The sequence below is a fragment of the Loxodonta africana genome, chromosome 1 (assembly GCF_030014295.1).
Source record: "Loxodonta africana isolate mLoxAfr1 chromosome 1, mLoxAfr1.hap2, whole genome shotgun sequence".
Classification (NCBI taxonomy): Eukaryota; Metazoa; Chordata; class Mammalia; order Proboscidea; family Elephantidae; genus Loxodonta; species Loxodonta africana.
This window is the reverse complement of record NC_087342.1, coordinates 150,560,942-150,588,019: the sequence shown is the minus strand read 5'-3', so window position 1 is coordinate 150,588,019 and position 27,078 is coordinate 150,560,942. Positions and strand designations below refer to the sequence as shown.

The window sequence follows — 27,078 nt, the reverse complement described above, 5'->3', positions numbered from 1 at the left end:
CCACCCTCCCCCCCAAAAAAGAACGTATACCCAAAATTGCATACGATTTTAGGTGGTTCAAGATTCTCTGAAGCACATTTTCTTAAGGTGGGTTCTCTAGAGAAGCAAAACCGGTAAAGTGTGTTAATATATATTGAGAGAGAGATTTATATCAAGGAAATGGCTCACCTGGTTGTAGAGGCTAGAACATCCCAATTCTGTGGGTCAGCATAGAGGCTTCTCCTGATTCACGCAGCCTCAGGGGCTGACGAACCCAGGATCATCAGGTCAGACAGCAGGGCTCTTGCTCACAGGCCATGAAGATCGATGAATCACAGGATTGGCAAGCAAGATGGCAGGTAAGCTGTTAGCTCAATTTCCAAGAACCAGAGGTCAGATGAACTGGAGCCAGCTGCAGAATCCGGAGCCTGTGAGCCTTGTCAGAGTCTACCTGTATTGGTTGTAGGTCACACCCCCAAGGAAACTCTCTTTCAACTCTTTGGCTGCTCATAGCAGATCCCATCATGGAGGTGATCACATTACACCAAATCTCATTGTAGAAGTGATCACATTATCATATGACTGCCAAACTACATCATAACTGCCAAACCACTGAAAATCAGGGCCCAGCCAAGTTGGCACTCAACTTTAATGATCACACTCATCAATGGGCCCTAAGTTAACAGTCTTCCTCTAGAGGATGTAATTATTTTTTTTCTTCACATGGTTAAACTTTGGGACTGCTTGTTTCTATAGGTTAGTAAGATGGGTTCTGAGTGCCTAATATCTTTTAAATTAGTTGTTATATTTAAAGTCAGACTTGATTAAGATTTACTTTTCATTTTGTTAACTGATGGAATAAAATATAAATTATTAGGGTTTAGCTTATTGTAAATTACTTGACTAATTTTTGGCTGCCATCTCAAAAGAGTTGCTAAAATTTCTCAAGTGATCAGTGCTAAGCTTAATTTGGAAACCCTGGTGGCATGGTGCTTAAGTGCTACAGCTGCTAACCAAAGGTTGGCAGTTTGAATCTACCAGGTGCTCCTTGGAAACTATGGGGCAGTTCTACTCTGTCCTGTAGGGTCACTATGAGTCATAATTGACTGGACGGCAACAGGTTTGGTTTTTTTTATTTGTTTGTTTTAAGCTTAATTCATCAGTATTATTATACTTACTGAAATTGCCTTTCTTCCTCTTGTAAAGAATTAACTGCTCTACCTTTGTGTAGCCATACTCATTTTAATGACAGGTATTTTAATGTTTTTTTTGTTTGATGAAGAATTGGCAGACCTAAAAAAATACCAATTTGTTATTATTTGGGGTTACCCTCTGATTGATTTCGGTGGGTACTTCCTAGTTTTTAAAATAGCTGTCTAAAACCACTTCTGAGTGAATTTTTAAATGGGTAATTTAATTCTATGGACATGTTAAGGTAATTTAATACAGTTATAAAGTGTTACAATTTTAAAATTAAACCATTCATTAGTTTATTCATGAAAAAATTATTGAAGCCAGGCACTATTCTGGATGCTGGAAATAAGGCAGTGGATAAAACAAAGCCTGTACCTTCTTGGAGTTTATTATCTAGGGGAAGAAGAAGGCATTAAAGAAATATAAAGTAAACATATGGTATATCAACTATTTTGATTAAGTTCCATGGAGAAAATGAAGCAAGGTAAAGGGAGAATAGGGGAAGTGTTAAGGGGTTGGGTTGCAGTTTCATAAAAAGTTGCTAGGCCAGGCCACACTGATAAGGTGACAGTTAAGACAGATACGAAGAAAGTGAGGGAATAAGCCATGTGTCGTCTGGGGGAATTGAAAGTGCAAAAGATAAGCACACCAGTGTAGATAGAGCGAGCAAGAGAGAATGGTTGAGGTAGGGGCAGATCTCGTAGGGCATATATATGTATCTAAAATTTAAAAAAAAATTTTGTACAAGGCAATTGATTTCTCTTTTTTTAATGTCATCTATTTTGAGAACATACTTTGATCTTTTAATATATTCAACTAAATAGGTTGAACAAGTGTTAATTAAGCATGCATATGGTTTCATTTCATCCTCAAAACATTTCTGTGAAGTAAGTCTTATCCCTACTTCCCAACAAAATACTGAGATTAAAGAGTTAAGTGAGTTGCCTAAAGTTATACCGTTAATAAGTGCCACAATTAGGAATCAAACTTGGTACATGATTTTAAACCACCCTTTCCACAGTATCACAACAGCCCAAACTTAAAGATGACTTAGAAATCCAAGAACCCTAGAATTCCCCATACATGAGTCATCTCTCTTAGAGTGGATTCCTTCCATAAATATTACCCATCATGTTGTTGTTGTTGTTAGGTGACGTTGAGTCGGTTCTGACTCGTAGCGACCCTATGCACAACAGAACAAAACACTGCCCGGTCCTGTGCCATCCTTACAATCGTTGTTATGCTTGAGCTCATTGTTGCCGCCACTGTGTCAGTCCACCTTGTTGAGGGTCTTCTTATTTTCCACTGACCCTATATTCTGCCAAGCATGATGTCCTTCTTCAGGGACTGATCCCTCCTGACAACACGTCCAAAGTATGTAAGACGCAGTCTCACCATCCTTGCCTCTAAGGAGCATTCTGGCCGTACTTCTTCCAAGACAGATTTGTTAATTCTTTTGGCACTCCGTGGTATATTCAATATTCTCCACCAACACCACAATTCAAAGGCGTCAACCCTTTTTCAGTCTTCCTTATTCATTGTCCAGCTTTCACATGCATATGATGTGATTGAAAATACCGTGGCTTGGGTCAGGCGCACCTTAGTCTTCAGGGTGACATCTTTGCTCTTCAACACTTTGAAGAGGTCCTTTGCAGCAGATTTGCCCAATGCAATGCGTCTCTTGATTTCTTGACTGCCGCTTCCATGGCTGTTGATTGTCGATCCAAGTAAAATGAAATCCTTGACAACTTTAACCTTTTCTCCATTTATCATGATGTTGCTCATTGGTCCAGTTGTGAGGACTTTTGTTTTCTTTACGTTGAGGTGTAATCCATACTGAAGGTTGTGGTCTTTGATCTTCATTTAGTAAGTGCTTCAAATCCTCTTCACTTTCAGCAACCAAGTTTGTGTCATCTGCGTAACACAGGTTGTTACTGACTCTTCCTCCAATCCTGATGCCCCGTTTTCTTCATATAGTCCAGCTTCTCGTATTATCTGTTCAGCATACAGATTAAATAGGTATGGTGAAAGAATACAACCCTGCTGCACACCTTTCCTGACTTTAAACCAATCAGTATCCCCTTATTCTGTCCAAACAACTGCCTCTTGATCTATGAGAAGAAACAGCTGCAAACATCCATTAATAATTGGAACCTGGAATGTATGAAGTATGAATCTAAGAAAATTGGGAATCATGAAAAATGAAATGGAGCACATAAACATCCATATCCTAGGCATTGGTGAACTGAAATGGACTGGTATTGGCCATTTTAAATCAGACAATCATATAGTCTACTATGCTGGGAATGACAACTCGAAGAGGAATGCTGTTGCATTCATTGTCAAAAAGAACGTTTCAAGATCTATCCTGAAGTACAACACTGTCAGTGATAGGATAATATCCATACACCTACAAGGAAGACCAGTTAATACTATTATTCAAATTTACGCTCCAACCACTAGGGCCAAAGATGAAGAAATAGAATATTATTATCAGCTGCTGCAGTCTGAAATTGACCGAACATGCAGTCAAGATGCATTGATAATTACTGGCGAATGGAACGCGAAAGTTGGAAACAAAGAAGGATCAGTAGTAGGAAAATATGGCCTTGGTGATAGAAACAATGCCGGAGATCGAATGATAGACTTTTGCAAGACCAACGACTTCTTCATTGCAAATACCTTCTTTCACCAACGTAAATGGCGACTATACACATGGACCTCGCCAGATGAAACACACAGAAATCAAATTGACTACATCTGTGGAAAGAGACGATGTAAAAACTCAATATCATCAGTCAGAACAAGGCCGGGGCCGACTGTGGAACAGGCCATCAATTGCTCATATGCAAGTTCAAGCTGAAACTGAGGAAAATCATAGCAAGTCCACGAGAGCCAAAATATGACCTTGAGTATATCCCACCTGAATTTAGAGATCATCTCAAGAATAGATTTGATGCATTGAACACTAGTGACAGAGGACCAGACGAGTTGTAGAATGACACCAAGGATGTCATCCATGAAGAAAGCAAGAGGTCACTGAAAACACAGGAAAGAAAGAAAAGACCAAGATGGATGTCAGAGGAGGCACTGAAACTTGCTCTTGAGCATCGAGCAGCTAAAGCCAAAGGAAGAACTGATGAAGTAAAAGAACTGAACAGAAGATTTCAAAGGGCCTCTTGAGAAGACAGAGTATTATAATGACGTGCAAAGAGCTGGAGATGGAGAACCAAAAGGGAAGAACACGCTCGGCGTTTCTCAAGCTGAAAGAACTGAAGAAAAAATTCAAGCCTCGAGTTGCAATAGTGAAGGGTTCCATGGGGAAAATATTAAACGATGCAGGAAGCATCAAAAGAAGATGGAAGGAATACAGAGTCATTATACCAAAAAGAATTAGTCAATATTCAACCATTTCAAGAGGTGGCATATGATCAGGAACTGATGGTACTGAAGGAAGAAGTCCAAGCTGCTGTGAAGGCATTGGCGAAAAACAAGGCTCTAGGAATTGATGGAATATCAATTGAGATGTTTCAACAAACAGATGCAGTGCTGGAGGTGCTCACTTGTCTATGCCAAGAAATATGGAAGACAGCTTCCTGGCCAACTGACTGGAAGAGATCCATATTTATGCCAATTCCCAAGAAAGGTGATCCAACCGAATGTGGAAATTATAGAACAATATCATTAATATCACACGCAAGCAAAATTTTGCTGAAGACCATTCAAAAACGGCTGCAGCAATATATCGACAGGGAACTGCCAGAAATTCAGGCTGGTTTCAGAAGAGGACGTGGAACCAGGGATATCATTGCTGATGTCAGATGTATCCTGGCTGAAAGTAGAGAATAGGAGAAGGATGTTGACCTGTGTTTTATTGACTATGCAAAGGCATTCAACTGTGTGGATCATAATACTATGGATAACACTGAGAAGAATGGGAATTCCAGAACACTTAATTGTGCTCATGAGGAAACTTTACCCATCATGTAGTGATTTTTAACTGACACAACTACAGTAGAACCTTTTCCTGACCTTACAGCCCTCCTTTTCAACCTGCAGAGTAGACGAAAATAGGAGATTACATATTCTTAATAAAAGAAAGAATATCTGTAGAAGTTGGGAAGATATTAAATAAATTGAAGACCAGATAGCTTTAGCAGGGAGAATAGAGGAAATGTAAGAGTATATGCCTAGAAATGCTGGGGAGTTGAAGAACAGATCGATAGCTCAAGACTGGATCGTCTCAGTTAAATGAGGAATAGAAGTGCCTTTTGGAGTGAAAAGAGAGGGGGAATGTCCTTGACATTTGGGAAAGGAGAAGCTCTGGAACAACCTCTGAGAATATCAGTGCTGAATCAAGGAGAGAAAAATGTTTGAAATTGCTGATAGACTTGTGCTTTAGGAGAGGATTTTAAGACTACACTTTTTTTTTTATTATTAAATAACTTTCATTTAATTGTACTTCCGCTCTGTTTAAGTCATTCAAAAAACCTGGTTACTTTGTATGAGGAAAAGATATTATATGACTACTCCTAGTGTTTTTGCTGAACATTCTCTAAGATTGTAATGACGAGAACCCGCTTCCTGAATGCACATCATTCACATAACAGAATGGAAAAGATCAATGGAAAAGTTGTGATTATTAGATAACTCCAATCTCACTGTTTGGGAGGAAATTATCAAATCAGTATCACTGTGAAGATAAGAAGGTCTTTAAGTTATTTGTAAAATATGTTCCTAGTTATCTAGGTAATGTTTAGTTTATTTTCATGATTCTAAGAAATTTTAAAGTTATACGTGCTGTATAATATTGCTAGCATTGTCCAGTAAGAGTGTCTTTCTTGTAGACATCTCACCATTTCTGTTATCAGTCCAGCGCAAGAGATTCTAGAATTTCATCTTGAATACTTAGAATATAGTTGTTACATTACTGAGATTTAGCTGTCCTACATTGTATATAAACCTTACATCAGTTGTTACTTGATCAAGGCATATATCAAGGATAAATCTAGTAATTTATAAGTAAAATAATTAAGACCTACAATTCAGCATTCTAGTCAATTAATTTTAAATTTGAGGTAATTAAGGAATAGTTGTGGTATGCTTAGTTATAAATGTATTTATCATTAGTTAAGTCCCCGGTGGCGCAGAGAGTTAAGCACCGAACTACTAGCCAAAAGGTTGTTGGTTCAGACCCACCTAGAGGCCCCTTAGAAGACAAGCCTCTGGTGATCTGCTTCCGAAAGGTCACAGCCTTGAAGACCCTATGGAGTAGTTCTACTCAGCACGCATGAGGTCCGCGTAAGTTGAAATTGACTCAGTGGTAACTAGCGATAGCAATATCATCAGGAATAAATTTCTTTGGAACTGATATCAAAAGAAAGAATAAAATGAATTGTCATAGTTCAGTTTCTTTTATTTGAGCTAGTCTGCTAGGTAAAAATTTCCCTCATGGATTTTACAAACTACAACCAGCCAAAAATTATTCTGTTTCAAAAGAATATACTGATTGAGTTAAGGGTAGGAACTGTTGAGCTAACTCAAAATAGGCTGATTCATATTTATAAATAGAGCCATAAAAATGATAAACAATTAATTGCTTTTTAAGTAAAGAAAGTATATACCTCGCAATGAAAAATCATAATTCAACAGCTACTATATTCCATAATTTAACAAAAAGGATTTATATGCAATATTTACTAAAGGAGTATTCAGAATAAAAGTAGTTGCTGAGAGAAGACCAATAGAATGTATATTCTGTCAATGGGACACTTAGGTGGTTTTCTGCATTTTGGTTATAGCTGGTGTATCAGTCAGCATCTTATGGGGAGTTCTGTGGAGCTGAAATTATCCTTGAAATTCAGATTTGCAGTAATTCTACATTTCTTTTTAATGTGAAATATAACAAATCTCAATCATTTTGGGGTCTGTGATTTAAAAAATAACATTTTTCTTTTTGATCGATCATAGCTATTATTGAAATAGCTTGTAACATATGATGTAGTACTATAATTTAGGCTGAAAAATTGTCCAGTCAACTTAAATTTCTCTGTTCCAGTCTCTGAAACATCTTTTTCTGCAGAAATGGCTGCTTGACATAGTGTTCTTACACGTCCTGGGGGAAAAAAGACTTCATGGTCAAATTCTTACTTGTCTGAAGTATACAAGGGAAATGTTTCACAACAAAAATAGAAGGAAAAAATAAGATTCAGAATTTCCTAACACAGGGAATGAAATTTTTATTTCATTTAAGCTTTTGAAAAATGTGCTTTACACATAATGTTTTAAAATTGTGTGTGTGTGTATGTGGAAGACAGGATATGTATATAAGGTAATTACAGCATTTCTTTTTTTTGTCATGCCTGGGAATTATGACCTGTAATGAAAATTTATGGTTATGATGGTGATTCAGATAATTATAGATTTGAGGTTAATCCCCACAGAAATAACACCTCCTGCGCTTTTATAGGTAAAAATAATACATAGAATATTTCTTAGCATCATTAGATAACCGTCTAGGCAAGGACCTGTGTGTATTTAGTGATTCCCCTGTTAAAATCTATTTTCCAAATAATTCTGCTTCATGTTTACACAAGCAGTTTTTTACATAATAAATCAGCTACCCACTTACATTAATCTGGATGGGTCAATTTAGAATTGTTTATAAGCTCAATTCGCTCTATTGTCTGTGAGCTGCTGTAGTTTTTTTTTTTCTTTTCAATTTTTAACAAAGTTTAGAAGTTTCAGTCTACTCTTTTACAACTTTATTGAGGTATAGTATAATATACATAGTTTAAGTGTGCAATTTAATTAGCTTTTACATGTGAAACCACCACGCTCAAGATAAAATGGTTAACACATGTGTCACCTCCCAAAGTTTGCTCCTGCCCTTGTCTAATCCCTTCTCCCTCCTTCCCTTCTTTGACAACCACTGATCTGCTGTCATCGTTTATTAGTATTTATTTTCTGGAATTTTATATAAATGGGAGCTGCTGTTTTTGTTTGGTCTGGCTTCTTTCAGCTTTGGATTTATCCATGTTGTTGCCTGCATCAACAGTCTATTTCTTTTTATGCCGAGTAGTAGTCTATTGTATGGCTGTATCATAATTTACTGTTCACCTGTTGATGGACATTTGGAATGTTTTCAGTTTTCGGCTATAATGAATAAAGCTGCTCTGAAACATGGGTACAAGTCTTTGTTTGGGTTTATACTTTTGTTTCTTTAGAGAAGACTGGCAAGCTTTTTCTTTAATGAACCAGGTAGTAAATATTTTAGGCTTGTGGGCCTGGGTTCTCCCTCCCTACACTGTGGCCTGAAAACCCTCCCCAGGCAGTAACCTGTGGCAGCCATAGGACTCACCCACTTTGTTTGCCCTCCGTCAGAGACCACTGATCTGTGCTGCCTGTAGTCCAGTTTCTGAAATCTGTTGTCTTTGTGCATTACATGTGTGTGTGTTTAGTTGTTTAAGGGGAACGGGAGCAGGTAGTCCTGTCCCTGTTACTCTGTCTTCGTTGCAAGTGGAAAATCTTTCTATACATTTTTAATACATTTCTGCTCCTTTTTCAATTTTAATGCCTTTGAATTTAAAATCATTAAGCTCACATATGTGAGTTCTGTGTTTTCATATTTATGCCATAGAATATGTAGCTTCAATACTAGATACGTTTTCATTTTTATGCCATAAAATGTGTAACTCCAGTACTAGGATGTGTGAATGTAGGATTCTTAGCAACTTTTAAAATATTCATCTGTTTATGTGGAGATGTTAAAATATATTAATAGATCAATTAATACTGTACCCCTCATTTAGAAGTCACTCTAGCTCTCTTACTGATTGCTTATGTTTTTTTTTCTTTGTGCATTTATGTAGTATTTAGTAAGCTCTTCTATATTATGAAATATAGTACACATACAGAAAAGTGTATAAAATATAAGTATAGAGCTTAATTAACTATTACATAACCAGCACCCATTTGACTACTACTCAAAACAAGAAAGAAAAGATTTCCAGCATCCCAGAAGTCTTCAGCATGCTTTTTCCCAATCATAGCCTCCTCTCTTCTGCCAGAGGTAATCACTAGCCCTACCTCTGTAGTTTTTACTTCCTTGCTCTTCTTTATACTTTTACTACTTGGGTATGCATCTCTAAACACTGGGGTTTGGATTTGCCTCGTTTTGAACTTTACATAAATGTCAATTTTATGTTCTTTTATGTCTGGTTTCTTTTGTGCGATATTGTGACTTTGAAATTCATCCACAATGTTGTGTGGCATTCATTCCTTTTCATTGCTATATAATATTCTGTCATATGTAGGCATTTCGATTGTTACCAGTTCTAGGCGATTACCACTAATAGCCAAACATACTGGTATGTGTATTTTAGGAGACATTCGGACACACAACTGTTGGGTATATACTTAAAATGAGAATTGCCAGGTCCTAGGTTATGCAGAAGACTGAAGAAGAATTGATGCATTTAAATTATGGTGTTGGCAAATATACCACGACTGCCAGAAGAACAGATAAGTCTGTCTCGGAAGAAGCACAGCCATGATGCTCCATAGAAGCGAGAATGGCGAGATTTTGTTTCACGTATCAGGATGTCATGCTTGGTACAGTAGAAGATCAGCAAAAAAGAGGGAGACTGTCAACGAGGTAGATTGACATGGTGGCTGCAACAATAGGCTCAAACATAAAACAATTATAAGGATGATGTGGGACCGGGCAGTGTTTCGTTCAGTTGTACGTAGGGTTGCTATGAGTCAGAACCGACTCGGTGGAACCTAACAACAAAAACAAAGGGTATGCATATGTTCAGTTTACATTACAAACATGTCATACATTTTTTTACTCAATGGCTGTCTCTTTCAGTCTCTTAATGATGTCTTTTTAAATTTTTTTTTATTTTGAAATACTTTTAGACTTATGGACTTCTTTAGATTTATTAATTTTAGACTTCTTATTAATTCTACTAATTTCTGTAGATTCTTTGAGACTACACACACACACACATTCATAAATGATGAGAACTTTCTTCCTTTCTAATTTTTACATCTTTTTTTTCCCTTGCATTTTATTATTGTACTGGCTAAGATCTCTAATGGATCATTAATGAAAAGTGGTAATAGAGGGCACTTTGAGTTTTTCCCATTCTAATGGGAAATTTTCAACATTTCACTGGTAAATGTCTTCCCTGTAGGGTGTTTGATTGATTGATACCCTTTAAATGAAACTTTAAAGGTTAGCTTTTCTTCCCTGTTTTCTAAGAGTAATTATAAAAGCATATTGAAATTTTTCCAATACTTTTTTCTGCATCTATAATATGATATTTTCCTCTATTTTGTTCATTGGGTGAATATCAATCATGGATTAATTAATGTTAAAGCACTCTGTGTTCTTGGAATAAAACCAGTTTGATCAATTTTGTTGGATTCTATTTCAGTTTTTTTTTGTTGTTGTTTGTAGTTATGCTTGTGAGATAAATTAGCCTGTACATTTTATTTTTATACTGCCAACATTGCATTTGAATACCTGTGTGTCTGAGTTATGCTGGCCTTGTAAAATGAATTAGGAAATATTCCCCGTTTTTTTTCTAGAAAAAAAAAGTATGTGTTTTGAATTATTTTTTTCTTAAATGTTTGGTAAAATTTGATGATGAACCTATCTGGACCTTTTGCCTTCTTTGTGGGAATAGTTTAAATTTTTTGTAGTAGGACAGCTAAGATTTTCTATTTTTCCTTGTGTCAGTTTCAGTGCATTTAATTATTTTAGAAGTTGTCTGTTGTAAATTTTCAAACTTGTTGGTGTAAAGGTGTTTATAATATCCTCTTTTTTTCAATGTCTGTAGTCTGTGCTCCCTTTTTTAATTCTTAATACTGATTATTTGTGCCTTATCTTTTTGCTTTGTGAATCTTAGGAATCTATTACTTGATTATTATTTTAAAGGAAGCAGTTTTTAGACTTATGGATCCTTTCTAGTATATGTTTTCTATTTAATGAATTTCTGCTCATTGTTATTTTCTTCTATCTTGGGGGATATAATTTACTATGGTTTTCTAATTTCTTGAGGTAGATGCCTAACTGATTGATTTTCAGTGTTCTTTTTTGGTATATGCATTTTGGGTCATAAATACCACTCTAAATTGTACTTAGCTCTATCTCACAAGTTTTAATATATTATTATTTTGTTATTCAGTTCAAAATATTTAATAATTTCCAATGTGATTTTCTCTCAGACCTATGAGTTATTTGTAAATATATTTCTTTTCAGACATGGGAATTTTCTGATTATCTTTTTGTTCCTGATCTCTAGCTAAATTATTGTGTTCAGAGACTATAATCTGAATTATGTCATTTGTTTGATATTTGTTGAAATCTGATTTATGGCCCAGCATGGGTCAACTTTTGTAATTGTTCTGTGGTGCATTTTCTGTGTCCGTGTATTATGCAGCTGTTAGATGGTGTTTTCTGCATCTTTGTTAATGGTGTTGTTGAATTCTTCCATTAATATTTTTGTATTGCTTTATTGTCTTTTTTTCCCCCATAATTTACTGAGAAAGGAAAGTTGAGAATTCCTGCTATGATTGTGGATTTTTTTGTTTTCATCTTGTAGATTTATCAGTTGTTTTGCCTTAAATATTTGGTAGCCATGTTATTAGATGCATATAAAGTGCTTGATGAATGGAACCTTTTATTATTATGGGGTATCTCCCTTTGCTTCAGTAATACCTTTTAAGATGATGTTTTCTTTGATGATACTGTAGTTGCACGTTGTCACTGTTCATTCTCTGAATGAATGATTGCTGAACATTTCTTCTTATATACCTTTGACAGATCATTCCAAACTTTCTGTTGTTTACTTCAGCATCTTATTTACCCTTCCCTAGTCTTATTCATTATTTCTGTTATTGATTTCAGTCAGTATTTATTTCACTTAGCCAAATGTCTTTTCAAATAATTTATTTCTACTGGCACACAAATTCTTTATTTAAGCTTTTTTTTTTTTTCTGTCCTTACGAAAGTCTAGAGCATTTCGTTAGACCTGAATAGAAAAGAATAGAAGAGTATAGGCTATGAAAATTCATTAAGGATAATAGTAAATATACTCATTTGATCATCTAAATTTTATATGGACCTATGGGCATATGCCTCTTCTGTGTACATCCTAGCAGACGTCTCAAAGAATAACTTAGGCCTTCTCAATAATATGCGTTTTCTGAAATTCAAAATGACTCTATTGACTCCATCTTAAGGGTATTTGCTTTTTATTTTTTCTAGTACTGAATATATTAGATTTAATTTGGTCTTGGAGAACTTGCTGCCTGGCTAAAAAGTATGATTTTATTTAAGTCAGTGTTCAAGATACTGTAAGTCTTTTCAAGGTATTTTGTTGTGATTAAAAACATAATATACCTGGTAGTTACTACTGTAGACAAAACAATGAATTTTAAATTATTTATTCTTTTTAGAAAGATCCTCTTTTTTTTTTTACTTTTATTTTATAAGAATTATAGACTCACTTTCCTTTTAAGACAATTTTTCTGTATAATGTATCATGAATATGGTGAGCGAGGTTCTTTTAAGTAATGTTCATCCTACTACCAACAAGTTTAATTTTTTTCTTTTTGCAAGAAACTTTTATGGAAACAATTTTGGGGCTTTTTTTTTTTTTCCCCAGGATAGATATTTGTATTTGGGAAATTGAAATCCACAGAAACATTAGTTTTGCCTGTCTTTACCTTTTCAAAAGCTCTTTTTTCCCCATCAGTGCCTTGTTGTTACTGCTTTCCAGAAGTATCCTCTTTGGTGATGCTTTTAGTTGCAAGCATATAATTTAGGGGTTTTGGCATCTATGTAAAGATTATGTTAATGTTCACATAACTTAAGGGCAAAACAATCACTTGGTACTAAATGAGTCAAGGTTGCTATTTTGAAATATATATATAAAATGTATTTATCAATGCTGACTTAATGTCTTACTCCAGGGATTTAAAATGTGTGATTGCTGTAATATACACAAACACCCTGCCACAATAAAATGGTGCCTATACAATTTGGCAGAATAGTTTTTTGAGAGATAAAAACAGATTTAAAGAAATATTCCATTTTAAAAGTGGGAATTTGTTTTTTCAAAGCATTAATTATCTTGTATATAACAGACCTTTAAATTATGATGCATGTTAAAACCCACTCAAATGAAGGTGGTAATGTAATACATGGTAAGGAATAATAGGCACATGAATGAGAAGGAACAGTATTTAAAAAGCGAATTAGGTGTGTGCTACATAACTGATACATTTAAGAAATACCTGAGTTAGAAAAAGGTAGTTATTAGGTAGGCAGGTTGGAGGGCGGGGCACACAAAATGGTATATTGGAAAACGGCCTGAAATGCGTATGCATAGTAATTAGAGGCAATTGATTTTTAAAGGTTAGCCAGCTTTTATTCTCTTTCTTTTCTTGCATATATCTGTATGAACAGTAACTGTTCCTATTTCTAAAAGGGGCAATTCAGCTTTCTGTGAACATTTGTTATACGAAATAAATTACCACTCCTGTGTATAACTGACATTAAATTTGTGATACTAGCAGTGATTTGTGAGACATTTAAAGTTTTGTTGCTGGGATTAATTTCTTATTTGTCATAAGATGTCTAAGAAATTCTCCATTTCACTGTTTCACTATTGGGATTTGGGGACATTTCCTATAGTTTTTACTTACATCCTGTGAACAGTGCTTTTCATCACGTTTATAACCTTCAACATCATGTTAAAATGCGCTATTACACGCTGTCAATTAAATCCCAAATGTAAGTAGCTTTTCGCTAAGTTGGTTTAATTCTGGATGTGTTCCTCAGCTACTTAAGTTCTTTTACTGGTCTTTAATGATCTACTGTATTTCATGTATTCTAAGATGATTTCAGCATGTGCTTTCTTGATCTTAATCTTGCTCTTTGTCACCATTGAGTCAGCCCCCAACTCATGGCAGACCCCGTGCACAACAAAACAACAAAATGCTACCTAGTACTGCGTTATCCCCATGCTTGGTCACAAAGTGGAGTGTTGTGATCCAAAGGATTTCTTTTTTTATTGGCTGATTTTCAGAAGTAGATTGCTAGGCCTTTCTTCCTAGTCCATCTTTCTCTGTTCCAACCTGCGACATGCACCCGTCTGTGGTAGATGGCAGATGGGGCTGCATAGCAGGTGCATTGTCAGGAATCTGTTTAGGTTTCCTGCACAGAAGGCCGGAATTCCACCACTGAATCACCATTGCCACCCTTAATATTACTGTCGTCGTTAGGTGCTGTCAAGTTGATTACGACACATAGTGACCCCAAGTGACAGAGCAGACATACATAGGGCTTTCTGGGCTGTAATGTTTACAGGAGCAGATTGCCAGGTCTTTCTCTTATGGAGCCACAGGGTGAGTTCCAAGCACCAGCCTTTCAGTTAGCAGCTGAGTGCTTAAAATTGCGCCACCAGGGCTCTTTCTAAGCCCAAACAAAACCAAACCCACTGCCGTCAAGTTGTTTCCAACTCATAGCGACCCTATAGGACAGAGTAGAACTGGCCCATAGGGTTTCCAGGGAGCAGCTGGTGGATTTGAACTGCCAGCCTTTTGGTTAGCAGCCAAGCTTTTAACCACTGCAGCACCAAGGCTCCTTCTAATCTTACTAAAAAAATCCCAAACCTGTTGCTGTCCAGTCGGTTCTGACTCCTAGCAGCCCTATAGGACAGATTAGACCCGCTGCATAGGATTTTTAAGGAGTTACTGGTGGATTTGAACTGCCCATCTTCTGGTTAGCAGCTGAGCTTTTAACCACTGCACCACCAAGGCTCCTTCTAGTCTTACTAAAGAAAAACAAACCTATTGTCGTCGAGTCAGTTCCGACCCATAACGACCCTATAGGACGGAGTAGAACTGTTCCTTAGGGTTTCCAAAGGAGCAGGTGGTAGATTCAAACTGCTGACCTTTTGCTTAGCAGCCAGGCTCTTAACCAGTGTGCCACCAGGGCTCTCATAAAGCATGAGCCAGGCAGGAGTCAAGCCAACAGTCTTCTCCTGTGTAGTCTGAGGCGTTATCCATCGCACTGATGGCCAAAAGGTGTCAATCACCTTACAGCTGCCACCAGGTGGCAGTGATTATAAGATACCATAGAGTGTCAGAGGCATTCCAATTTCAAAGCTGTTAAATTATGAATAAATGTATATCCTGGAACCGTTGAGAGTTTTGAAGTCTCTAAATTTAAAAGAGATGGTTATGATAATCTTACGTTCTAATTTTTACTGAGGATTTTTCACTTGATTGAATTTGTGATTCTTTATATACCATTCAGTGTTCCATTCTCAGATTCATGCAGTTGGATTTAGAGTCACCATATAGAGATTAGAATTCTGTTACCTAGCATAAAGACTTAACCTTCATTAAGTAGTTTCTGAGGAGAAGTATCCTGGCCTAATGGCAAGGAGTACAGGCCATTTTTCCTCCTTATTCTTCATCTACTATAATGTTAAGACTAGAGTTATCCATTTACTCACAACATCTACTAAGAAAATATTTATGATAAAAGGATGAGATATTTCTATATTGAGATTAATTAGACCCAAGAATGTTTACTGTGATTATGTCCTCCCTATACTTAGAGAGAAGGAAAAAAAAATTTTTTTTATTTTCTTATACTTAGCACCACTACCATCCCCTGTCTTTACACAAGCATAGTTCTAATGATTATGTTACTTCATTCACTATGTTTCAGCACAGTAAAAAATGGTGGACCTCTTAGGAGTGAGACTAGGAAGGGAGAGATGATGCAGAGAAACTAACCTTTTTTTTTTTTTTAGTGTCTACATGGTTTGATTTTTACTTCTATGTACATTTATTGTTTTTATAAGTAATAAGCAAGTCTTTTAAAATATGACTGCATAGTGCTTACTGAATAAAGCATATGGCATTTGAGAACATTCATCTTCTATTCCAAATTTCCTTTGGGTCCTTATCCCCCACCATGTTATCTTTTACTCTAGCCATAGTCTACCCTTTGTCTCAAATCCTCTGCATTCTCAGGCCTCTATTTAAAATTTTCTTTTTGTCTTAGTCCTTGTAAGCCCAAATTCTACCTGTTCAGAGTTTTCCAGACCCTTCCATAGCAAGTACCTCTTACTCTACTACTTTCCCGTGGTAAATCCCTCTATTACACTTAGCAAAGGCTGCCTTTGTAAGGGTTAATTATTTATATGTTATAGTCTCCTATTAGATTTTGAGCTGAATTATTTAGGTTTGTCTCCTTTTCTGCATAGTAGAGACTTAAAAAAAATGTTTCTTGAATAAGTTCTAGATTTTAAACATATGCATTACTTCTTTTAGAAGTAAAATCCTTCTAGATTTTAAACATATGCATTACTTCTTTTAATTCTCCTCTAGAGAGACTATGTAGTTATTTTGATAACATTACTAATGTTACTAATATGTAGAGTGTTCTACATTTAAGTTTTCATTCTCATCTCTCATCAAGTGCTTTCTTTAACCCAATATTTTCTGAAATATAAGAGGTATTTCTTGTTACTATCCCATAATGCAAAAGAGAAGAATAATTGCATAGATATTAATTTTCTCACAGTAGCTATTCTTTATATGGAACCTCTGGGTGGTACAGTCAGTTAATGCACTTAGCCACTAATTGGAAGGTCGGAGTTTCGAGTCCACCCAGAGGCACCTTGGAAGAGAGGCCTGGTGATCCACTTCTGAAAAATCAGCCAGTGAAAACCCTGTGGATCAGAATGGTCCACATGGGGTCGCCGTAAATCCAAATCTACTTGATGGCAACTGATTTTTTATCCTTTATGCAAATTTTTAATATTTTATATAACTTTAACATTTAAGGAATGCTTTATAAATGATATTTTTAAATTTTTAAATATTTTATAAATGGTCTTTTGTTTTTTTTTATTTTGGTAGGTTACTTCCTCAGAATGTTGGCCTTCTCTATGTTGGAGGTTATGAAAGACCCTTTGCACAAATCAAGGTATGATTATTCGTTTTTGATGTGCTTTTTATACATGTAGTACATTTGTTCAGAACCTACCAAAAACTTGCAAATAACCATCGAAATATCAAAACAGACAAAAATATTGTGAATGTGAAGTATTAATTTGCTTTTGCACATTTCTGCTTAAGAAATCATTCAGCTTTTCAAAGAAATTGATTATTTCCATTTTCTAGCCCATACTGGAATTAGCTTTGACTAAAGCAATTCAGGGATTACTTTAGAAGAGTAGAATTTAGAGCTACACAGATTAATCTTTCATATCACCCCTTTTGCTATTAAAAATTTTTAATGACTTTATTGAGGCATAATTGATATACAATAAAGTATATATTTAAAGTATATGTTATGATAAATTTTGACATGCATACACTCATGAAACCTTTACCAAAATCAAGATAATGAGTGTTGCCATCATCCCTAAAGATTTCCTTGTTCCCCTTTGAAATCTGTACCTCTTGTCCTTCATTGTCTCTTTTAGTTCTCAGGCAACCACTGATCAGATTTGTGTCGTTATAGACTAATTCACATTTTCTAAAATTTTATATAAATAAATGGACTTATACATACAATATGTATGCTTTTTTTTGCTTCCTTTGGCTCAGCATAATTACTTTAAGATTCATCGATGTTGTAGCACTTATCAATAGTTCATTCTTTTTTATTGCTGAGTAGTATTCCATTGAATGGATATACCACAATTTGTTTATCCGTTCACCTGTTGATGGATTTTTGGGTTGTCTAGTTTTGGGCTATTACAAATGAAACTGCTGTGAACATTTGTTTAGAAGTCTTTGTATAAATATATATTTTCATTTCTTTTGAGTAAACACCTAAGAGGGGAATGACTGGGTCAAATGGTAGTAGTATGTTTAACTTTCTAAGAAACTGCCAAACTGTTTTCAAAAGTGGTTGTTCCATTTTACATTGCCACCAGCAGTGTTTGAGAATGCCAGCTCTTCTACATCCTCATCAACATTTGATATCACCAAACTTTTAAGAGATAGCCATTCTAGTAGGTGTATGGTGGTATTTTGTTGTGGTTTTAATTCACATTTGACTAATGACTAATAATGTTGAATGTCTTTTCATGTGCTTATTTGCTATTTGTATATCTTCCCTGGTGAAAGGTATTCAAACTTGCTATTTTTAAATTTTTTTCTTATTAATGAGTTTTAAGAGTTCTTTATACATATATACATATATATTCTGTCATGTCGTTACTGTTGTTAGTTGGCATCAGCTCATAGTGACCTTATGTATACACAAGCCTTTATTAAATATATGCTTTGTAGATATTTTCTTCCAGATATGATGTCTTTTCATTTGCTAAATAGTGTCCTTAATATAGAGTTCTTAATGTTGATGAGGTTTAATTTATTCATTTTTCTTTTATGGCTTATGCTTTTGAGCCTATATTTAAGAAATATTTGCATAACCCGAAGTCATAAGTATTTTTCTTCTATGTATTCTTATAGAGGCTTTACAGGTTTAGATTTTACATTTAGGTTTATTATCCTTTTGAGTTAATTCTTTATATGATTCAAGGTATGGATTGACGTCCTCTTTTGTACATGGATATCCAGTTTTTTTAAATCATTTGTTGAAAAAATGATCCTTGCCCCATTGAGATGCCTTTACATGTTTGTTGGAAGTCAGTTGACCATGTGTATATGAGTCTATTTCTGGACTCCTTATTTTATTTCATTGACCTGTGTGTCCATCCCTTGATCAATACCATACTTTCGTGATTACTGTAGCTTTATAGTAAATTATGAAATTAGGTAGTATAAGTCCTGCAGCTTTGTTCTTTTTCAAAGTTGATATGGTTAATCTAGATTCCTTTAATTTCTATGTGAATTTTAGGATTGGCTTGTCAATTCCTGTAAAAATGCCTGGTGGAATTTTGATTGGGATCACATTGAATCTATAAATCAATTTGAGGAGAATTAATGAGGATAGTATATTTCTCCATTTATTTGTGTCCTTAATGTCTCTCAGCAATATTTTGTTGTTTTCAGTGTACAGGTCTTGAAAATTTTTTAGGTAAATTCTTCCTTAAGTCATTTCTGTATTTTTTTTTATTGTGCTTTAGATGAAGGTTTACAGAACAAACTAGTTTCTCATTAGAATGTTAGTACACATAATGTTTTATGACATTGGTTAACAACCCCACGGCATGTCAGCACTCTCCCTTCTTGACCTTGGGCTCCCTATTACCAGCTTTCCTGTGGGCTTCTAGCCCTCGTGCCTTCTAGTCCTTGTCCCTGGGCTGGTGTGCCCATTTACTCTCGTTCTGTTTTATAGACTTGTCTAATCTTTGGCTGAAAGGTGAACCTCAGGAGTGACTTCATTACTGAGCTAAAAGGGAGTCTGAGGGCCATACTCTCAGTGTTTCTCCAGCCTCTGTCAGGCTAGTAAGCCTGGTCTTTTTTTGTGAGGTAGAATTTTGTTCTACATTTTTCTCTAGCTCTGTCTGGGATGCTCTGTTGTGTGTGATCCCTGTCAGAGCAGTCAGTGGTGGTAGCCAGGCACCATCTAGCTGTACTGGACTCAGTCCGGTGGAGGCTGTGGTAGAGGTGGTCTATTAGTCCTTTGGACTAATCTTTCCCTTGTGTGTTTAGTTTTCTTCATTCTTCCTTGCTCCTGAAGGGGTGAGACCTGTGGAGTATCTTAGATGACCACTCACAGGCTTTTAAGACCCCGGCTAAGTCATTTATATTTTTTACGCTATTATTAACAGTATTTAAAATGTCAATTTATGATTGTTCATTGCTAGTATATAAAAATATGATGGCTTTTTTATGTGTTGATTGGAATCCTGCCAATATTACTATACTTAGTGATTAGTTCTAGTAACTTTTTTGTGGATTTCATAGGATTATCTATGTCAATGTTGTGGGGGTAAAGGACCTAGTTTTACCCTACGTAAAGTGGCCTTTGTCCTTGGCTCTGGGGAAATAACCCTTGTAGTAATTGAGGTGCCTTGGTCGGGAACTTCCAGGCTACCCATGAGGATTTGTGCTGGCAAGTAGGGGCTTGCCAAATCAGAAAAGACCCCCTTAGGATATCAACTAGCCTGAGGAGGCATGATTCAGCCTGTCATGCAGGACTGGCCAGAACACGAAGGCTCAGAGAGCGTCTTGGTCAGTGAAGGGTGGGTGATGTACCTTCTCTGAGATGAAACGGGTTCACATTGGGAACCTTCCCAGACCTAGCTGTGTATCTCTTCCTTATGACGATCTTGATTTATATCCTTTTACTATAATAAAACTGGTAGTCATAAATATAATATCTTCCATGAGTTCTTTGAGTTATTCCAGTTAATTACTGAACCTAAGGATGGTGTACTCTTAACTTTTAAGTTCTGACCTAGCCCCAGGTGGAGACAGAGAGAGAGAGGAGGTGATGGAGTGGAGAGAAAGAGACAGAGGGAAGAAAGTGAAGGGAAAGGGAGGGAGGAAAGAGAAGAGAGAGAAAGAAGGAGAGGAGAGAGAGAGAGCCATTGGGCAGCTAGTGTCAGAAATGATATAGAAGTGGGAGGGCAGGGATACGATTGATCTCTGCCTTCTGAGAGTTGGCTTTATGCTGATGCTTACACATAAAGCTTCTGTCATAGTGATCATGTCATCTCCCAATAAAGGTAGTTTTCCTTCTCCCTTTCTGAACTGGGTGCCTTTTCTTCCTCCCTTCCTCCCTTCCCTTCCTTCTTTGACTAAAACCTACAGTACAGAATTGAATCGAAGTAGTGAGAATAGACATCCTTGCCTTCTTCTTAATCCTAGAGGGAAAGCATTCAATCTTTCCTCAAAAATTGGTTTTATGGTAACATTAGTTTAGAGTTGATTCACTGAATCCAACTTGGCTTTATTCTGAAAAATGCAAGAATGTTATTAACATTCAAGGCAGTTAAGAAAAAGATGATTTGAGATCACCATTTTTCTTTGTTTTTACTCTTTTCCATTAATGTTTTCCAACAGACCTGTCCAATTTGTTTGCGGTGTTTTTTGGTTTTCGTTTATTTTTCTGATTTCTCATCTTTTTTTTTTGACTCCATGCATTATTTTTCTCCTATTCATTTGAGAATGAGTTTAAACTTCTTGTCACCTGCACATGTGACATATATTTTTGTTTTGGAAAACAGTGATTTTTCAGAGTAGACTGAGCCTGAACAGGACTTACTAGATATTTATTTATTTTTAGGTTTTTTTTTTTTTATTGTACTTTAGATGAAGGTTTACAGAACTAGTTTCTCATTAAACGATCAGCGCACATATTGTTTTATGACATTGGTTAACAACCCCACGACATGTCAACACTTTCCCTTCTAAACCTTGGATTCCCTATTACCTTCTTTCCTTTCCCCTCCTGCCTTCTAGTCCTTGCCCCAAGGCTGGCGTGCCCCTTTAGTCACGTTTGGTTTTATGGGCTTGTGCACTCTTTGGCTAAAGGGTGAACCTCAGGAGTGACTTCACTACTGAGCTGAAACGGTGTCCAGGGGCCATACTCTCGGGGTTTCTCCAGACTCTGTCAGGCCAGCAAGTCTGGTCTTTCTTTTTGAGTTGGAATTTTGTTCTATATTTTTTCTCCAACTCTGTCTGGGACCCTCTATTGTGACCCCTGTTAGAGCAGTCAGTGGTGGTAGCAGGGCACCATCTAGTTGTACTGGGCTCAGTCTGGTGAAGACCACGGTAGATGTGGTCCATTAGTCCTTTGGACTAATCTTTCCCTTGTATGTTTAGTTTTTTTCCTTCTTCCTTGCTTCCGAAGGGGTAAGACTGGTGCAATATCCTAGATGGCCGCTCACAGGCTTTTAAGACCGCAGACGCTGCTCACCAAAGTAGAATGCAGAACTTTTTCTTTATAAACTATGTTATGCCAGTTGAACCAGATATTCCCCAAGACCATGGTCCCCACAGCCTTCAGTCCAGCAATTTGGTTCCTCAGGGAGTTTGGATGTGTCTGTGGAGCTTCCATGGCCTTGCCTTGTATAAGTTGTGCTGGCTTCCCCAGTGTTGTGTACTGTCTTACCCTTCATCAAAGTTACCACTTGCCTATTGTCTATTTAGTGTTTTTCCATCCCCACCTACCCCTCCCTCATAACCATCAAAGATTGTTTCTTTTTGTGTGTAAACCTTTTCATGAAGTTTTACAGGACATGCTAGATATTTAATACTTAAGACATTCAGTCACACAATATTGACATTTTTTAATGAAAATTTTTATCTTAGTTACCATAGCATCCACTCCTTTTTAAATACCTCTGTTAATTTATCTTAAAACATTCTCAAAAGTCCATCATTAGGATCTTAAGTTCTGGAGTTTCTTGAACTTATCGTAGAATTCTCTGGTTCTTAAGTAATGACAGGAATTCAGGTAATTAAAAAAAAAAAATCATCTTTAATATCCCTGGAACGCAAGTGAATGGAGTTGGCAAGTGTTTTTTCATAAACCTCCTTCACTGTCCCATTCACTGAATTCAGCAGTTAAGCCAGGAATCCTAATGGGTTTCTAGCAGGAACATTTCTGAAAGCCCAATTTTTTTTTCTGTCCAGTGGTTTGGAAAATCCTGTTTCTCCTTATTAGAACTGAAATAACTAAAAAGTGAGAGGCTTATATGATGTATATTTAGGGAAGGATAGACTTTGTGTATGTGTGTGTGAGTTCCATGGTGTCTCAAAAGCATAGTCTTAAGTGTATGTATGAAATAATTCCTCCATCACTCACCTGATTCGTTAACATGGTATTGTCCTTATCTGAGCCTGTGTACTGCCTTTCCTAATCAGCTGAGTGACAGTGGTCCATCCCTCCTCAGCCCTTTGTGCCTGAATAACCAACTCAGTAGAAAAAGTCCATTATTTTAGTGCCTTTTTTTTCCCCCTGTTGATGGTGCTATGGGTGAAGTTTCATTTACTACAAAACGATTTCTTAAGGAGCCCTGGTAGCACAGTGGTTAAAGCGCTCAGCTGCTAACCGAAAGATCAGCAGTTCAAACCCATCAGCTACTGCACGGGAGAAAGATGTGGCAGTTTGCGCCCATAAAAATTACAGCTTTGGAAACCCTATGGAGCAGTTCTACACTGTTGTATAGAGTCTCTGTGAGTCAGAATTGACTTGACAGCAGTGGGTGTTTTTGGTTTTATTATTGAAGTTTTTTCGTAATACCTATGGCTCTTATAAAATTGCTATAGATCCCTACCTGATTAGAATACTTACAAGTTAATAGGATAATGATAAAAAATTATAGTTTAAATATTTGAGATTAAGTTAGAAATTACAGGATTTCTTCTCTCTTAACTTGTACATGACTTGTGTGCATGAAATACTAGTATTGGTTATGTTCATTTTTCTTCCCTTATAACAATGTAATAATAGTATGTTGTATAGGATAGATATGAGATTATAATAATAAATATTAAATGTAGCCCTTAAAAAAAGGAGACTGCTTTGCTTTTCTTAAGACCATATTGGTTGTTGAATTTTTTTAAACATCAGGATATGAAATTGTTCACTTGAAACCATTGAATAAAGTAATTCTCATTAACATTGTAACATTTGTAAAATAATTCTTATTCATTAACATTATAGTTCCTAAATATGGTTGGCTTGGTGTTAGAAGCTCTGTATGTTAAAGACATATTTTCTGATTGTGTTTCTAGAAATGGAGCTCCACTTTATAAGGATCAGAAATGGAAAAAGATAAAAAGGATAATAGATATTTGGACAAACATTGAATGAGTTCAGAAATTTAGTATAGCATACCAATAGATATCTGCATTATTAATATATAATACAGGTAATTTCAACCATTCTTATAACCAGACATCCACACACATGCTTCTGTTATTGCTTGGTTTTTAATTTTGTTTTCCTATCAAAGACAAGTGAAGACATAAATGTATACAAGCATGAGACTTCATCACAGTCTTAGATTAGTACATCTTCATGCTAATTTCAGGCTTCATTATATTTAAAAAAAAAAAAAAAAATTTTTTTTTTTTTTTTTTTTTTTTTTTACTTACTTTTTGATTTCTTAATATCTTCTGTAAGTCATGGGAAAGGTTCTTTTTTCAAATAAGCTCAACTCTTTTGTATATAACTTTTATTCAAGGCAATGACCCTTCCCACAGATCATGACCCCTTTGAGAATCTTATGAAAGCTATGGACCTTCTACACACACACACAAAAACACGCACACAATTTCCTTATAATTTTAGAGGGTACTTAGACCCACACTGAAGTGCATTCAAGTACCCCAAATTAAGAACCTAAAAAGCAGTTTAAAAAAGTGAATAAAAATGAGTTTTCCCAAGTTTTTCTCTCAACCAGTAGGACACGAAAACATACATGTATAAGTTTTTAGGAGAAATTTGTCATGTGAAGAACTTTATTTTAAACATGCATGATTATTCTCGTTTTATCCCAAAATACAGTTGATGAAGTAAAAGATAGATCATTTGTAATACAGAGTAAGAAAGCATTGCCTCATGTATCCACTATTATTGTTTTGTACTATAAAAACAATCATAAATGAAGCTGATTCAAACTTATTCAAGACTGTAATGTCTTTCAAGTTTATTGAGAGTTTTAAAAAATTATGAGATACGTTGTTGTATGCCGTTGAGTCGATTCTCACTCATACCTTCTCTGTGTGACAGAGTAGAACTGCCCCACAGGGTTTCCTAGGCTGAAATCTTTACAGAAGCAGGTCATCAGCTCTTTCTCCCACAAAACTAGTAGGTGGATTTGAACTCTTACTTACTAGTCAGCAGTCGAGTGCTTAACTGCTGTGCCATCAGGGCTTCTGTTATGAAATATAAGTTAATGTAAGTTAAGCTTCTAAATTTACTGGCTGTGCACAACTTGGGGTTTTGTTAAGTGATCTGGTTCATTATACCTTTACATGCAATCTTTGAAGTAAAAGGGAAGTTTGATTAAAATTCTAGTTTATTCTTGTTTGTATGCTTTTAGGCTTTTAGAATTTGTTTAGAAGTGTCCTGCTTTTGGCTGAATTGGTAATTTTTGTATACCTTTGCACAATACCTTTATCTTAATTGTGTGTATGTGTATGTATACTATTATCATACCTTATTTTTATAGACTTACTCAATTTTAAGTAATACTTAACATTTTATACCTGTTATTCTAGGTTAGTTTTGTTTTCTAGAGCATTTCGTAGTAAAGTGAAGATCTTAATGCTATTTTCATAGGTCTGTAGTCCTGGAGGCTCCACTTAGCTGCCAGAATCCATTAAACCAAGAAGGATTGAAACCTGTCAACATCACTCTTTAATCAATCCAAGGGTTATTCTGGAAAGACTCCAAGCCATAGGGCCGTCCTTCCCCGCGGGGCTTGATATCAGTTACCTTTTCCAGTTCTGACAGGCCAAGAAGTGCGGGAGGCCGTGAGGCTGAGTCACACATAAGTTTCCACTTTGACACTGCAGAGAGCCTAAAAAATGTCTTCTATATTTTGAGTATAAGTTTCATGCAGCAACCATATGTGTAAAGTAAGGAATATAACCATTATTTGTTTGCTTGTTTTGAACCAGTTATCTTATAGTCAGTACAGCTAAGTTATTCCCTGCCTCAGAGCCTAGCTCCCTTCTGGCTGAATAACTGGGGTGCTGTTAGTTACAGTCACATACTCTAAGCTTTCTTAGTTTGAATTTTTAAAAGTTTCTTTATAATGAAGGAAATGTAAGATTGGTATTTGTATTCATGAGCATATGCAGTAGATGCAAATAAATTATTATCTGTTTTTGAAATCATATTTGAAAATTTGTTAAACCATCCAAAATACATTTTTCATATTTCAAATAAAACCAAACCAAATAAAAAACAAAAAACAAAACAAAACAAAACAGAAAACAACAGCGTGTTTTTACTTTGTTTATCAAGCTCAGATTGTTAGTTATTACTTTAAAAATATTTTTGAGATGCTCTCTTAGTTATCTCGTGCTGCTATAACAGAAATACCGCAAGCGGATGGCTTTAACAACTTTATTCTCTCATAGTTTGAAAAAAAACCCAGTGTCCTCGAGTTGATTCCGACTCATAGCGACCCTATAGGACGGAGTAGATTTAGGAGTCCAAATTCAGGGTGCCAGCTCTAGGGGAAGGCTCTTTCTCTCTCAGTTCTTGGGAAAGGTCCTTGTCATCACTCTTGTCCTGGTCTAGGAGCTTCCCAGAGTAAGAACCTCGTGTCTGAAGACTGACCAAAACAGATCAATACTGTTTTTCACTAAAAGAAACTACCCAACAACCATATCAGAAGAAAGTCTTGGCAGTCTACTTCTGAAATGCCAGCCATTGAAAACCCGATGGAGTACAGTTCTGCTCTGGCACGTAGAGTCGCCATGAGTCAAATGGACTCAACAGCAACTTTTTTTTTTTTTAACACCCATATTTTAAGTCTATAAAATATCTGAAGTATTTTCTCAGATAAATAAAGATACAGTCCCTAGGACTGAATGCTCTAGATTAGATGCTTCCAAACTCTTGATCGTGAGCTGTAGAAATGAATTTCCATTGACATCCACTATACATACATATACATATATTTACACACACGTAAAGTGAAGTTTCACAATAGAGGTCATGCACTATTTCTTCTTCTCTTGATTTGATTTTTTAAATGCTGGTCTCGTCCCACAAATTAATTTCTTTTTTTGGGAAAATGGGTTATAACTCATAGTTTGGCACACACTGCTTCAGAGTAAGACTAGTGTAGCTAATGCTGCCATATGTATTCTGGCAGGGGAGTGCTACATTTATGCTCTTCAGATGACAGTGAGGAGGCTTACCTGAATTGATGATAGCCCTCAGAGAGGCTTTGGAAGGGAAGAAAAAAGATAAGATGT

The 27,078-nt window shown here is 36.0% G+C and overlaps 1 protein-coding gene across 7 annotated transcripts in view; it reads left to right on the top strand.

The window, feature by feature from the left end:
- Nucleotides 1-27,078, top strand: part of RNGTT (RNA guanylyltransferase and 5'-phosphatase) — a 351,931-nt gene that overhangs the window by 270,039 nt on the left and 54,814 nt on the right. For all 7 annotated transcript variants that reach the window (XM_064288922.1, XM_064288898.1, XM_064288903.1 and 4 more), the window contains one exon: nt 17,128-17,194. In XM_064288922.1, coding sequence (XP_064144992.1) covers nt 17,128-17,194 — 67 coding nt within the window. The remainder of the gene's footprint in view (nt 1-17,127; nt 17,195-27,078) is intronic.